This window comes from Heterodontus francisci, chromosome 34 (genome assembly GCF_036365525.1).
Source record: "Heterodontus francisci isolate sHetFra1 chromosome 34, sHetFra1.hap1, whole genome shotgun sequence".
NCBI lineage: Eukaryota > Metazoa > Chordata > Chondrichthyes > Heterodontiformes > Heterodontidae > Heterodontus > Heterodontus francisci.
In genome coordinates this window covers 19756128-19772599 of record NC_090404.1, presented here as the reverse complement: position 1 = coordinate 19772599, position 16472 = coordinate 19756128, and the positions used below count along the sequence as shown (strand labels likewise).

The 16472-nt window shown below is 48.9% G+C and overlaps 1 protein-coding gene across 1 annotated transcript in view; it reads left to right on the top strand.

The window, feature by feature from the left end:
* Nucleotides 1-3008: 3008 nt before the first annotated feature.
* The window catches only part of LOC137348699 (uncharacterized), a 146794-nt gene continuing 133330 nt past the window's right edge, over nt 3009-16472 (top strand). The window contains 6 exon segments of the mRNA XM_068013955.1: nt 3009-3682; nt 3779-3983; nt 8322-9722; nt 9902-10082; nt 10363-10486; nt 13989-14120. Of these exon segments, the coding sequence (XP_067870056.1) occupies nt 8620-9722; nt 9902-10082; nt 10363-10486; nt 13989-14120 (1540 nt within the window). The 5' untranslated portion in view covers nt 3009-3682; nt 3779-3983; nt 8322-8619.

Sequence of the window (16472 nt, the reverse complement as noted above, 5' to 3'; positions counted from 1 at the left end):
GCTTGCTGTACCTGCCTGTTAACTTTCAGTTAGGATCTTACACCAGGAAGGATTTCAAGGCCATGGAGAGGGTGCAAAAGAGATTTAGTTTAGTTTAGAGATACAGCACTGAAACAGCCCCTTCAGCCCGAGTCTGTGCCGACCATCAACCACCTATTTATACTAATCCTACACTAATTCCATCTTCCTTCCACATCCGCACCTGTCCCTATATTTCCCTACCACCTACCTATACTAGGGGCAATTGCTAATGGCCAATTTACCTATCAACCAGCAAGTCTTTGGCATGTGGGAGGAAACTGGAGCACCCGGAGGAAACCAACGCAGACACAGGGAGAACTTGCAAACTGCACACAGGCAGGACCCAGAATTGAACCCGGGTCGCTGGAGCTGTGAGGCTGCGGAGCTAACCACTGCGCTGCCCCACTGAGATGATACCAGGGGGGAAGCAGTGAGGTGAGAGGTAAGTGGTGATACAGGATGTGAGTGGCTGAGGGGGGAAGTGGTGAGGCTCGAGGTGAGTGGCCAAAGGGGGAAGTGGTGAGGCGAGAGGTGAGCGGCCGAGGGGCGAAGCAGCGAGGCGGGATGTGAGTGGCCGAGGGGGGAAGTGATGAGGTGAGCGGCCCAGGGGGAAATGGTGAGGTGGGATGTGAGCGGCCGAGGGGGGGGAAGCAGTGAGGTGAGAGGTGAGCTGCCGAGGGGAGAGGTGGTGAGGCGGGATGTGAGTGGCCGAGGGGGGAAGTGATGAGGTGAGCGGCCCAGGGGGAAATGGTGAGGTGGGATGTGAGCGGCCGAGGGGGGGGAAGCAGTGAGGTGAGAGGTGAGCTGCCGAGGGGAGAGGTGGTGAGGCGGGATGTGAGTGGCCGAGGGGGGAAGTGATGAGGTGAGCGGCCCAGGGGGAAATGGTGAGGTGGGATGTGAGCGGCCGAGGGGGGGGAAGCAGTGAGGTGAGAGGTGAGCTGCCGAGGGGAGAGGTGGTGAGGCGGGATGTGAGCGGCTGAGGGGGGAGAAGCAGTGAGGCGGGATGTGAGAGGCCGAGGGGGGAAGTGGTGAGGCGAGAGGTGAGCGGCTGAGGGGGGAGAAGCAGTGAGGCGGGATGTGAGCGGCCGAGGGGGGGAAGCAGCGAGGCGGGAAGTGAGAGGCCGAGGGGGGAAGCGGCGAGGCGGGAAGTGAGAGGCCGAGGGGGGAAGCGGCGAGGCGGGAAGTGAGTGGCTGAGGGGGGAAGCGGTGAGGCGGGAAGTGAGTGGCTGAGGGGGGAAGCGGTGAGGCGGGAAGTGAGAGGCCGAGGGGGGAAGCGGCGAGGCGGGAAGTGAGTGGCCGAGGGGGGAAAGTGGCGAGGCGGGAGGTGAGTGGCCGAGGGGGGAAGCGGTGAGGCGGGAAGTGAGTGGCTGAGGGGGGAAGCGGCGAGGCAGGAAGTGAGAGGCCGAGGGGGGAAGCGGTGAGGCGGGAAGTGAGTGGCTGAGGGGGGAAGCGGCGAGGCGGGATGTGAGCGGCCGAAGGGGGAAGCGGCGAGGCGGGAAGTGGCGAGGCGGGAAGTGAGAGGCCGAGGGGGGAAGCGGTGAGGCGGGAAGTGAGTGGCCGAGGGGGGGAAGTGGCGAGGCGGGAAGTGAGTGGCCGAGGGGGGAAGCGGCGAGGCAGGAAGTGAGTGGCCGAGGGGGGGAAGTGGCGAGGCGGGAAGTGAGTGGCCGAGGGGGGAAGCGGCGAGGCAGGAAGTGAGTGGCCGAGGGGGGGAAGTGGCGAGGCGGGAAGTGAGTGGCCGAGGGGGGAAGCGGCGAGGCGGGAAGTGGCGAGGCGGGAAGTGAGAGGCCGAGGGGGGAAGCGGTGAGGCGGGAAGTGAGTGGCCGAGGGGGGGATGTGGCGAGGCGGGAAGTGAGTGGCCGAGGGGGGAAGCGGCGAGGCGGGAAGTGAGTGGCCGAGGGGGGGAAGTGGCGAGGCGGGAAGTGAGAGGCCGAGGGGGGAAGCGGTTAGGCGGGAAGTGAGTGGCCGAGGGGGGAAGCGGCGAGGCGGGAAGTGAGTGGCCGAGGGGGGGAAGCGGCGAGGCGGGAAGTGAGTGGCCGAGGGGGGAAGCATTGAGGCCTGGAGCGAGCAGCCGAGGAGGGATGGGGGAAAGCAGCGAGGCATGTGGGAAGTGGCGAGGGCGGGAGCGAGGGATTCGGTGTGGGGGTAGGCGAGCAGCTAAGGGGGGATGTGGCAAGGGCAGGAGAGGGCGGCTGGGGGAAGGCAGTGGCGTGTCAGGCCGCGAGTGGCCAGGAAGGGCAAGTGGCGATTGAAGCAGATATGCCGGGAGGGAGCGGGTACTGTCGAGGGGAATGGACTCGGAGGGTCTTATCGCGTGGTGGTCAGTGCGCGCATGCGCGCATTCATACTGGCACGATGGCAAATGTTCGCCCGCACCGATGACGTCTGCGATCGTTCTGTGCATGCTCCGCGTTTCCAGATGTCATTGTGACCATGCGACCACCACGTGGTGCACCACTGGCACAAGCGCAAATGCAACCTCACCGCCTCAACGTCACTGCTTCCGACGTCACAGGCAGATGCCAGGAATAAAGATAGCGCGGCTGAATGGACGGAAAAAAGCGAAATGAGCCCAAATCAACACATTGGCCTGGATCGCTGCTCATTCAGTTCCCCGCTCAATCGCCGCTGTTCTTCACCGATCTCTCCCGCGCCCGATGATTCTCGACTCTCCACCTCGCCGCTCGCTCCGCCACACACGTTGCGAGGTACAATGACGGCAATTCTACCCAATCTTCTCCGCGGTTGAAAATGTTCCCTATTCACGCCACAGGAGAACAGTGCGCCGGCGCAGTGCCGGACAGGTGTTTGGAGCATGCGTACTGCTGAACAGTAGTTGGTGCATGCGCAGTTGGGAACAGCGTCTGGAGCATGCGCAGAGTGTGTGATGGCGGTGGGCAAAGGGATTTGAGACTATTTTGCAGCCGGTAAGCGGCGGCGGTGGGGAGGCTTCAGAAACACCCGGTGTAGGCCGCAAGCCCCCAGTAAGAAGCTCCCGGTCCCGCGTTTGTACCGAGCGGGGCGGCAGCTTTTTCCTTCTCGGCGGCCTTGATGCTCCAAGGCCCCTTTTATAAACATTTTGTAAAATAACTTTAATAACATCGAATAAATAAAACAAAAACTCAAATTAATACAGTTAGTTTTAGCATAATCATGGAAAAAGACTAAGATAAAACAGAAGCAAAGGTTCTAAATTGGGGGAAAGCAAATTTTACAAAACTGAGAGGTGATCTGGTGAAAGTGGACTGAGATTCTGGAAGGAAAATCAGTGGCAAACTAGTGAGAGGCATTCAAGATCGAGATTATACTACAGGCACAGTGTAGGCATGTCCCCACAAAGATAAAGGGTGGTACGGCCAAATCTAGAGTCCCCTTGGCTATCTAGAGGCTTACGGGGTAAGTTAAAGCAGAAAGAGAAAGCTTATGACAATCACAAATATCTAATATTTTAGAAAGCCTAGCGGAGTATAGAAAGTGCAGGGGTGAAGTAAAAAAGGAAATTAGAAAAGCAAAGAGAGGGCATCAAAAATTATTGGCAGGTCAAATCAAGGAAAACCCGAAGATGTTTTATCAGCAGATTAACCACTGACCATCTCCAAACGCTTATCCATTGTCTCTCGAGATAAGGAGGCCAAAGAAGAGCAAGAGGATAACTAAGGAAAGGGTAGGGCCTATCAGAGATCAACAAGGGAACTTATGTGTGGATGCAGAAAATGTGGGCAGGGTTCTTAATGAGTTTTTTTGTCTCTGTCTTCACAAGGAGAGGGTTCATGCCGACACGGTAGGTAAAGAAGAGGAGTGTGAAATATTAGATATGATGAGCATAATGAGAGAGGAAGCGCTTGAGGGTCTGACATCCCAGAAAGTGGATTAATCACCAGGACCGGATGTTTTGCTATTAAAGGAAGCCAGGGAGGAAATAGCAGATGCGCTGAGGATCATCTTCAAATCCTCACTGGATACAGGTGAGGTACCAGATGTTTGGAGGTCTGTGAACGTTGCACCATTGTTTAAAAAGGGTGCGAGGGATAAGCCAGGTAATTACAGGCCAGTCAGTCTGACCTTGGTGGCGGGTAAATTATTAGAATCTATTCTGAGGGACAGGATAAACTGTCACTTAGAAAGGCAAGGAATAATCAGGGATAGTCAGCATGAATTTGTTAAGGGAAGGTCATGTCTTACTATCTTTATTGAGTTTTTTGAGGAAGTAACAAGGAGGATTAATGAGGGTGGTGCGGGGATGTGGTTTACATGGATTTTAGTAAGGCATTTGACAAGGTTCCGCATGGCAGATTGGTCAATAATATGAAAGCCCATGGGTTACAGGGGAATGTGGCAGATTGGATCCAGAATTGGCTCAGTGACAGGAAACAAAGGGTAGTAGTCGACGGATGTTTTTGTGAATGGAAAGCGGTTTTCAGTGGTGCTCCACAGGGCTCATTGTTGGGTCCCTTGCTGTTTGTGATATATATTAATGATTTGGACTTAAATGTGGGAGGCATGATTGGGAAATTTGCTGATGACACAAAAATTGGTCGTGTAGTTGATAGTGAAGTGGATAGCTGTAGACTCCAGAATGATATCTATGGTTTGGTTGAGTGGGCAGAAAAGGTTCAAATGGAATTCAATCCAGAGAAGTGTGAGGTAATACACTTGGGGAGGGCAAATAAAGTGAGGGAATACACAATAAATGGGAGGATATTGAGAGAGGTAGAAGTGAGAGACCTTGGAGTGCATGTCCACAGGTCCCTGAAGGTGGCAGGACAGGTAGATAGAATGGTGAGGAAGGCATAAGGATTGCTTTCCTTTATTGGCCGAGGTATAGAATACAAAAGCAGGGATGTAATGCTGGAACTTTATAAAACGCTGGTTAGGCCACAGCTGGAGGATTGCGTACAGTTCTGGTCATATTGCAGAAAGGATATAATTGCTCTGGAGAGAATGCAAAGGAGATTTACAAGAATGTTGCCAGGGCTCGAAGGTTGCAGCTATGAGGAAAGATTGGATAGGGTAGGGTTGTTTTCCTTAGAACAGAGGAGGCTGAGGGGTGACTTAATTGAGGTGTACAAAATTATGAGGGGCCTAGATAGTGTAGACAGGAAGGACCTGTTTCCCCTGGTGGTGAGGTTTGTTACCAGGGGGCACAGATTTAAGGTGATTGGTAGAAGGATTAGAGGGGACATGAGGAAAAACTTTTCACCCAGCGGGTCTGGAATTCACTGCCAGGAATGGTGTTGGAGGCAGAGACCCTCAGTTCTTTTAAAAGGTACCTGGACATGTACCTGAAATGCTGTAACCTGCAGGGGTATGGACCAGGTGCTGGAAAGTGGGATTAGTTTGGGTGGATAGCTTATTCGGCCGGTGTGGACTCGATGGGCTCAGTGGCCTCCTTCTGTGCCGTATTTTTTCTGTGTTCTATATTCTATGTTCGAAAATGCCATTATAAGAATAAAGAACAGTACAGCACAGGAACAGGCCATTTGGCCCTCCAAGCCTGCGCCGATCTTGATGCCTGCCGAAACTAACACCTTCTGCACTTCCGGGGCCCATATCCCTCTATTCCCTTCCTATTCATATATTTGTCAAGATGTCTCTTAAACGTCGCTATCGTATCTGCTTCCACCACCTCCTCTGGCAGCAAGTTCCAGGCACTCACCACCCTCTGTGTAAACAACTTGCCTCGCACATCCCCTCTAAACTTTGCCCCTCGCACCTTAAACCTCTGTCCCCTAGTAACTGACTCTTCCACCCTGGGAAAAAGCTTCTGACTATCCACTCTGTCCATGCTGCTCATAACTTTGTAAACCTCTATCATGTCGCCCCTCCACCTCCGTCGTTCCAGTGAAAACAATCCGAGTTTTTCCAACCTCTTCTCATAGCTAATGCCCTCCGGACCAGGCAACATCCTGGTAAACCTCCTCTGTACCCTCTCCAAAGCCTCCACGTCCTTCTGGTAGTGTGGCTTCTTGGCATCAATGATGCACTCCAGCCCCTGTAGCTGCCACCAGTCTCGGACGTGGGCCAGCAGCTGCGGGGCTTCTTCCGGTGACAGGCCCGGGGTTAACAGCCGCCAGATTTCCCGCTCTTTTGGAGGAATTAAAGATTAATAAACTGTAACATCAAAGGACAAAACTTTAAAGGAAACTGAGCTCAGTTATAAAGGGGCCGAGGGGAGGGAGGCAGGAACCATTTGGCACACAGCACAGGGCAGGAGGTCCCTCCTCCCCCACTCCCTGTTTCCACAAAGACTCCCCTTGGACTGGGCCACACCTGGGCAGGGCTGGCTCAAGGTGCAGGAAGCTGCAAGCTGATAGGCTGAGCTGTGGACTGGGAGGAGTGGGGGGTTTGACTGACAGGCCTGGGGAGGGGGATATCAGGGCAGGTACACACACTGCTCCCCCTTTTCCTCCTGGGATGTTTTACTGGAGTCGTGTTGCTGAGTGTTTCTAAACTCTGTCTCCCTATCCAGGTAATGTAGGTGGATTGTAGGTTGCTATGAGTGTTGGACTATGTTGCCTCTCCTCATTCTTCCTCCTTCTCCCACTCCGAGTTCCAAGCTGCAGGCAGAAGTTGGTCCCTGATCTCCTGTTTAGGTCTTTTTTGTTGCATCAGTTTGATCTGGAGTGGAGATGGAGGAGAAGATGCTGGGTTTAATCCCGAATACTTTTGAGCCCAGTCAGGCCCACAGTTTCCACTGTGAGACTGTCAAGGGAGATAGATTCCAGGGGAGATGAGGTTTCTAAATGGACACCAACCACTCAATGTAAAAGAGTATTGTTTTCATAACAAATATTTCTGTCGAGACTTTTCATCTATTTTTCATGTTCCGATGTTGTTACTTCACTCCTGGAATATGGGTGTCACTAACCAGACCAGCATGTATTGCCAATCCCCAGTTGTCCATTGAGAAGGTGATGGTGGACCTTCTTCTTGAACCGCTGCAGTCCGTGTGGTGAAGATGCTCCCACAATGGTGTTAGGGAAGGAGTTACAGGATTTTCACCCAGTGATGAAGGAACGGTGATAAATGTCCAAGTTAACAACAACTTGTATTTATGTAGCACCTTTAATGTAATAAAATGTTCCAAGGCTTTTCACAGGAGTGTTTATAAAGCAACATTTGACACTGAGCCACATAAGGAAATATTAGGACAGATGACCAAAAGCTTGATCAAAGAGGTGTGTCTGAAATGAGGAAAGCGAGGTGGAGAGGATTAGGGAGGGATTTCCAAAGCTTATGGCCTTGGCAGCTGAAGGCACGGCCACCAGTGGTGGAGCAATGAAAATCAGGGATGTTCAAGATGTCAGAATTAGATGATCCCTGATCTCTCGGAGGGTTGTAGGACTGGAGGAGATTATAGAGATAGTGAGGGGGGAGGGAATGGAGGGATTTGAAAGCAAGGTTGAGGATTATAAAATTGAGGTGCTGCTTAACTGGGAGCCTGTGTAGGCCAGTGAGCACAGTGGTGATGGGTGAACAGGACTGGGTTCGAGTAAGGACACAGGCAGCAGAGTTTTGGATGATCTCAAGTTTACAGAGGGTAGAATGTGGGAGGCCGGCCAGGAGTGTGTTAGAATAGTCAAGTTGAGAGGTAACAAATACATGGATGTAAGTTTCCGAGGTAGATGAGCTGAGGCAGTGGTGATGTTACTGAGGTGGAAATAGGCGGTCTGAGTGATGGCGCCGATATGCAGTTGGAATCTCATCTCGGGGTCAAATATGACACTAAGGTTATGGACAGTCCGGTTTAGCCTCAGACAGTTTCCAGGGAGAGGGATAGAGTTGATGATTGTGGAGTGGAATTTGTTGCAGGAACTGAAGACAATGGCTTCAGACTTCCCAATATTTAATTGGAGGAAATTTTTGTTCATCCAGCACTGGATGTCAGACAAGTCAGGATGGTATGTGACTTGGAGGTGATGGTGTTCACATATACCTGTTAACCTGGTTCTTCTAGATGCTGGAAGTTGAGGGTTTGGGAGGTTCTGTCAAAGTTCTGGTCGAGTTGTTGATATACAAAATACCTCTCCTCTCCCTGCCCTTCCCACTTCGCTCTGACTCTCTCTCTCTTTTCCCATGGAGGGCAGAGTCTTGTGTAGGTCCAGACTGGGTGGCAGGTTCCCTTCCCTGAAAGATATTAGTGAACTAATTGGGGTTGTCCGTCAATCCAGCAGCTTTCATGGTCATTTTTTCCTAGTGCCAGACCCATAAATTACCAGATTCATTCAGTTCCGTTTCACAACCTGCCTTTGTGTTTTTATGGATTCTCTCACGCACTTTGTTTTTTTCTGTTTTAAATCAAGTTCACAGGGTTTCAGAAGCGGAGGAATTGCAGCCGTGAAATGTAAAGCAAACGTCAGATCAGGATCTGAAGGAGTCGCCCAATTTATCACAACCTGAATCTCACCAGATTTTGAACGTGAAAGGAAAAAGCACCGATCACAGTGGGGAGAAACTGTACACGTGTTCTGTGTGTGGACGAGGTTTCAGCCGAACATCTGGCCTGTCAAAACACAAGAGCAGTCACACTGGGGAGAAACAGTGTAAATATGGGGACTGTGGAAAGGGATTGAATTATCCAGTTGAGCTGGAAACTCATCCATGCAGTCACAACCTGGAGAGGCTGTTCACCTGCTCCGGGTGTGGGAAGGGATTCACTCAATCATCCGACCTGCTGACACATCAGTGAGTTCACACTGGGAGAGACCATTTAAATATCCATTCTGTGGGAATTCCAATAAAAGTTCTCAGGAACTGATGTCCGATCAACATGTTCACACTGATGAGAGACCATTCAGGTGCTCTCACTGCGGGACTGGGTTCAGGCAATCATCTTATCTCACTGAACACCAGCGCATTCACACTGGGGAGAGGCCATTCACCTGCTCCGAATGTGGGAAGGGATTCATTCAGTTATCCCACCTGCTGACACACCGGCGAGTTCACACTGGGGAGCGGCCGTTCACCTGCTCTGAGTGTGGGAAAGGATTCACTCGATCATCCCACCTGCTGACACACCAGCGACTTCACAGCGGGGAGAGGCCGTTCACTTGCTCCCTGTGTGAGAACAGATTTTCTGATTCATCCGCCCTGCTGATACACCAGCGAGTTCACACTGGAGAATGGCCAATCACCTGCTCCGAGTGTGGGAAAGGCTTCAATAGTTCATCCACCCTGCTGAAACACCAGCGAGTTCACACTGGGGAGAGGCCATTCGCCTGCTCAGAGTGTGGGAAGGGATTCACTCAGTCATCCTCCTTGCTGAGACACCATCGAGTTCACACTGGGGAGAGGCCGTTCACCTGCTCAGAGTGTGGGAAGAGATTCACCACTTCATCCGACCTGCTGAGACACCAGCGAGTGCACACCGGGGAGAGGCCGTTCACCTGCTTAGAGTGTGGGAAGGGATTCACGACTTCATCCAGCCTTCTGACACATCAGCGAGTTCACAGTGGGGAGAGGCCGTTCACCTGCTCAGAATGTGGGAAGGGTTTCACTCAGTCATCTCAACTTCTAATACACCAGCGAGTTCACACTGGGGAGAGGCCGTTCACCTGCTCCGAGTGTGGGAAGGGATTCACTACTTCATCCGACCTTCTGAAACACCAACGAGTTCACACTGAGGAGAGACCATTCACCTGTTCAGAGTGTGGAATGGGATTCACTCGGTCCTCCAACCTGCTGACACACCAACGAGCTCACAAGTAACTCGGATGAGAAGTTTCCGCTAAATAGCGGATTTCCAACATTGGGGTTTCAGAAATCCACCAATGGCTTCTCCCCTTCCGGCCTTAACCACTGACAGTTCCAATTTTTTTGTCATGTCGGACAACCACAAAGCTGTTTTTATGTTGTCTTTATTTTTTATTTTCTTCCCCCTCAGTGAAAATGAACTTCAACCAGGAAAGCAAGTGGGTGGAACTGCATGCTGCTTCACAACTTCATTGTGTCAGTCTTTTGTAAATGGCCAAACAGGAGGTGTGTGTATACGCAGGGCTGTTGTGGGGAAGGTGTTAGAATCGATCATTAAGGAGGCTATAGCTGGGCACAGAGAAAAAGTCAAGGTAATCGGGAATAGCAAGCATGGTTTTGTGAAAGGGAAATCATGTTTAACCAATTTATTGGAGTCCTTTGAAGGAGTAACATTCACTGTGGATAAAGGGGAGCCCGTTAACGTACTGTACTTGGATTTCCAGAAGGCATTTGACAAGGTGCCACATAATAGGTTATTGTACAAAGTATAAACTGATGGTGTTTGGGGGTAAAATGTTAACATGGATGGAAGATTGGCTGGCTGGCAGAAAACAGAGAGTATACATAAATGGGTCCTTTTCTGATTGGCAGGATGTGATAGGTGGAGTCCTGCAGAGGTCTGTGCTGGGGCCTCAACCTTTTACAATTTATATCAATGACTTAGATGAGGGGAGCAATGGCATGGTGGCTAAATTTGCAGATAACACTAAGATAGGTAGGAAAGTATTTTGTGAAGAGGACGTATGGAGATTGCAAACCGATCTAGTTAGGTTTAATGAGTGATCAAAATCTGGCAGGTGGAGTATAATGTAGGAAAATGTGAAGTTGTTCACTTTGGTAGGAAGAATAAAAACAGAGTATTTCTTAAACAGAGAATGACTGCAGAACTCTGAGGTGCAGAGGGATCTAAGTATTGTAGTGCATGAGTCACAAAAAGTAATAAAGAAGGCTAATGGAATGCTATCCTTGAGAACGAGAGGAATTGAAAATAAAAGTAAGGATGTTATGCTTCAGTTATACATGGCATTGGTGAGATCACACCTCGAATACTGTTGTGCAGTTTTGTTCTCCTTATTTAATGAAGGAGGCAGATGCATTGTAGGCGGTTCAGAGAAAGTTTACTAGATTGATACCTGGAATGAGCGGGTTGTCTTATGAGGAAAGGTTGGACTGACTGGGCTTGTTTTCACTGGAGTTTAGAAGAATGACGGGAGACTTGATTGAAGTTTATAAGATCCTGAACAGTCTTGACAAGGTGGATGTGGGGAGGATGTTTCCTCTTGTGGGTGAGTTCAGTTCTGAAGAAGGGTCTCTGACCTGAAACGTTAACTCTGCTTCTCTCTGCACAGATGCTGCCAGACCTGCTGCGTATTTCCAGCATTTCTTGTTTTTATTTCAGATTTCCAGCATCTGCAGTATTTTGCTTTTCTATCAGAACTAGGGGGCGCTGTTTTAAAATTAGGGCTCGCCCTTTTAGGACAGAGATGAGGAGAAATTTTATCTCTGAGGGTTTGTGCACCTTTGGAACTCTCTGCCTCAGAAGGTGGTGGAGGCGTGGTCATTGAATATTTTTAAGGTCTTGTTCGGCAACGAAATCAAAGGTTATTGGGGGTAGATTGGAGTGTGGAATTCGATACACAGCAGATCAGCCATGATCTTTTTGAATGGTGAAGCAGGCTAGAGGGGCCAAATGGCCAACCTCTACTCCTAGTTCATATGTTCGTATGTATGACCAATTACCAGTGTTTGTTTTTGCCATCGTGGGATATCTTCACAGAGATAGAGAGCAGAGGTAGGTAGATTCTTGATGAGCAAGGGGGAGGAAGGTTATCAAGGAAATGCGGAGTAATCAGTTCAGCCATGAACTTATTGAATGGCGGAGCAGGCTCGAAGGACTGAGTGGCCTACTCCTGCTCCTAATTTGTATGTTCGTATTTAGACCACCTGAGAACTGACACAGCTCATTTGACATGGCTTAAAATTAATGCAGGATCAGTAGCTGGCAAGTCGCTGGTCTGCAGCAAAAACATTGGTCTGTCAATAGGAATTTGAAACCTGCTTCCATTTACACAGCAGTGTGTGTCTGAAGTAATTTCTGAAAACCCTGCACAAACTGGTTACTGCATGTGAATATCCTGCAGTGAGCATGAGCTGTATAAACTGAATATATCCTGTACTTTGCAGCAACTGAAGTGATCTGGAATTTCCACTTATCGGTTTGCTCAGGTGTATGGCTGAATTCCATTCATTGTTCATCTCCACTTTCACTGTCTACTGCCCCAGTCACACTGTAAACCAGGGTTGTCCAACATACGGCCAGGATCCAGCCTGCCAAAGGTTTCCATCCGGCCTTCGGGTGTAAACTGTACCCGGGGCCATTCCTCATCCTCATCAGGGGTCCGTGACTGGAGATGAGAAATTTCCCTTTGTCGTCTTCTTGCAGATCGGCTTTTTAAAAAAAAATCACGCTGAGTTTCACAGCTGACAGATCCTGACATCAGGAACAGCAGTTTCTGAACTTGGAACAGATTCGGGATTTTTTAAAAGCCTGCTGGAAAACCCCGAATCTGTCTGAAGTTCAGAAATTGCTGTTCCCGATGTCACGATCTGTCAGCTGTGAAACTGACATGAGATTTAAGAAAAACTGATCAACCATCTGCTGAACGTTCCTGCTCTCTGTAACTGTCAGAGCGAGAGAGATAGTGGGGCAGAGAGAGAGAAAGGGGAAGAGAGAGAAGTGGGCAAAGAGAGAGAGAAGGGGGCAGAGAGAGAAAGGGGCAATGAGAGGGGGCAGGGAAAGAGAGAGGGGGCATAGAGTCATAGAGTTATACAGCACAGAAACAGGCCCTTTGGCCCATCGTGTCTGTGCCGGCCATCAAGCACCTATCTGTTCCAATCCTGTTTTCCAGCACTTGGCCCGTAGCCTTGTATGCTATGGCGTTTCAAGTGCTCATCTAAATACTTCTTAAATGTTGTGAGGGTTCCTGCCTCCAACACCTCTTCAGGCAGTGCGTTCCAGATTGCAACCACCCTCTGAGTGAAAAAGCTTTTCCTCAAATCCCCTCTAAACCTCCTGACCCTTACCTTAAATCTATACCCCCTGGTTATTGACCCCTCTCCAAAGGGAAAAAGTTTCTTCCTATCGAACCTATCAATGCCCCTCATAATTTTGTATACCTCAATCATGTCCCCCCTCAGCCTTCTCTGCTTGAAGGAAAACAACCCTAGCAGAGAGAGAGAGAAGGGGGCAATGAGAGAGAAAGATGGGGGCAGAGAGAGAGAAAGGGGAGCAGAGAGAGAAGGGAGCAGGGGGATGAAGATAGAGAGAGGGGGTAGTGAGTGAGAGGGGTGCAGAGAGACAGGGGAGCAGAGAGGGGGGCAGGGAGAGAGAAAGGGGGTCGGACAAAGAGAGAGACAGAGAGAGTGGGGTCAGAGAGGCAGGTCAGAGCGAGAGAGAGAGGGGAGTCTGAGAGAGAGAGAGGAAGGAGGGGTCAGAGAGAGAGCGAGAGAGGAGGGGGGTCAAAGAGAGAGAGGGTGTCTGAGTGGAAGGGGGAGAGGGGGGTCTGAAAAGGGGGTTTCAGAGAGAGGGGAGTCAGAGAGAGGGTGGGACAGAGAGAAAGAGAGGGGGGGAGAGAGAGGGGGAAGAGAGTGAGAGAGGGGTAACAGAGAGAGAGAGACACAGGGGAGGGGCAGAAAGAGAAAGTGGGACAGAGGGGTGATGGAGAGCGGAGGACAGAGAGAGAGAGAGTGATCAAGGTCACTCCTGACAGAATGACATCTATCCAGAATACTCTGCATCACTACAAGAAGTGTGCAGGCAAACATTGGCTACTTGTGCAGGCAGAAAAATGCCAGGTATCTCACTAACTCTGTGTCCAACATAGTGACCAGAAAGTAAGTCAATAAATTAGATTTAAAGTTTCTTCACAAAAATGCACCTTTGTTGTTGTTTTGATCAACAGTAAGATAAATTTTAATGCCTTTATATTTAAATTGGTTCATCTGCCCCCCCATGGAAGACAAAAATTGTAATGTATACCACCCCCCCCCCCCCCATTCTGCCACTCCCCCTCTCCAACACAGACACACAAAAAGGTTGGACAATCCTGCTGGAAACCTTGAGTCAGTGTGAAGCTGTCTTTTGCACCATAGTGATGCAAGACAAGGAGTATAACTCTGGCCATCTTTTTTCAATGTGTGTTTTGACATTGCTTCAGATTATCTGGAAAAGGCTGTCCTGCACCACAAGTGCTGTGCATTGGCTACAGTGCAACTATCCTGTGAGCTCTCTGCAGTCACTATAAATGGTCACTGGACTTCTGAGGCTGATGACACAATACTCTGTACATGTATGAATATGTATATACAGAGTGCTGCCTTTCTCCAAGCCAACACAATAGTTATGATTTTCAGCTCACCTTGCTGTTAAATGCAGCTGCCACTGCACCAATTGATGCAGTAGAACAGGAGCCAGAAGTGTTCATCACTGTTGGGATATACAGCTGTCCATTGGACCTGCTGCATTGTCACAGGGACATTACCAAACTTTTGCACCTGATTTGGGGATGGTGCAACAGAACCTCAAACTTGTTACTGTAGAGGTCGTTGTCGCTGTCCCTCGATTCGAGGTAGACGTCTACTCAAGATCGCGAGTTTCTGCCATGGGTCTTCAGGTCACTGAACAGGCCGATTCTGAACCCGCAGATCTTTGGGCACATGGGGCAGGACGTCCCACCAGGTAGTGGGACCCGGAGTGCAGGATTTGCTTCCTAGAGGTACAACACTAGTCTCATTACTTTTCCACTGTCGCTAGCAAGATCTGGTACAATTTTTACATTGCATAATATTTGGACCCTTTGAAGAGGAAAACCAAGTTTTTATTTAGTTTTCATTAAGATTATAGAGGCACCACAGTTGCTAAAGTTAATGTTATTTTGCTCTTTTGTACTTGGAGGTAAATCATTGTCTAAAAGAAAATTGGGTCGGGAGTATCACATGCTCCTAACAGAATGTATGTGATATTCCTGTCCATTTATGTTAATGGACAGCAAATTGGACAGGCTGTATAACTGGTATACAATCCTCCCTACCTGGTTTTGCTTTCTGCTTCGTTCAGGTGATTATGTCAGAGCACAAAGTAAGAAAAATTAACCTTGTTATGTTCAACCTTCTGGATTGTCAATGTCTCATATGTGTTTACTTTTTATTAATTTATATACCTACTGATTTGTGCACATCACTTACCAAGGTACCAGAACATGCCATCTGGTATGTTTATATATGTTACTTTCCATTAAAGTTGACACATCTTCACAGAACACCTTTTACATGAACAAGCTATAAATAGGCAGAAGCAGGACATTGAGAACATGAAGCTCTGTAAAACCAATTATCAGCTGTCAGGTAAGTCTCATGAAATTGTATTCTGAGTACAGAGCAATTTTATTCATTACATATGCAAAATTGTACAAAATTACCATTACTCAACCAGTTTGCTTCAATAACAGTGCTATAATTACATGATTCCTTGTCAAAAAAAAAATCAGACTTTTTTTGTCTTCAGCCACTAATTTTCAGACCTTTTGGTCTTTGGCCACTCTCACCCCTGTATTTGTTACTTGTTTTTGTGAAATACTCTCCCTATTAGTGTTCAACTGCTGGATAACTCTGATTATATTTATATGTGTTTATACATGTCTATAAAGTGTCTGTGAGCCCAGATTTAACTAAGTTGTGATTTGTAACCAATAAATGATGTTTCGGGCATGACTTGTAGTCTGGTATCTTGGTGATTTGTCAAGAAAGATTTAATTCACTCAGCAGCTTGAGAGGAACCAGACTGAGGTTTAATGAACATAAGAAATAGGAGCTGGAGGAGGCCATTTGGCCCTTCGAGCCTGTTCTGCCATTCACCAAGACCATGACTGATCATCTACCTCAACTCCACCTTCCCGCACTATCCCCATATCCCTTAATTCCCTCAGTACCCAAAAATCTATCAATCTCTGTCTTAAATATACTCAATGACTGAGCATCCACAGCTCCCTGGGGTAGACAATTCCAAAGATTCACAACCCTTTCAGTGAAGAAATTTCTCCTCATTTCAGTCCTGAATGACCGACCCCTTATCCTGAGACTGTGACCCAGTGTTCTAGATTCCCCAGACAGGGGAAACATTTTCTCAGCATCTACCCTGACAAGTCCTTAAGAATTTATTATGTTTCAGTGAGATCACCTCTCATTCTTCTAAACTCCAGAGAATATAGGCCTAATCTACTCAGTCTCTCCTCATAGGAGGAGATGGATCATAGTGGGGGTTCTGTAGTAGAGTGGTTATGTTAATGAACTGGTAATTCAGAGGCCTGGATACAGTGCATTGGTGAGACCATATCTAGAGTAGTGTGTACAGTATTAGTCTCCTTATTTAAGGAAGGATGTAAATGTGTTGGAACCAGTTCAGAGAAGGTTTTCTAAACTAATACCTGGAATGAGCAGGTTGTCTTATGAGGAAAGATTGGACAGGCTAGGCTTGTATCCGCTGGAGTTAAAAATAGGGAAGTCTTCCAACTGTACAGGGTGTTGGTGAGGCCACACCTGGAGTACTGCATACAGTTTTGGTCCCCGTATTTAAAGAAAGTTATACTAGCAGTGGAGCCAGTTCAGAAAAGGTTCACTAGGCTGATTCCTGGGATGAAGGGGTT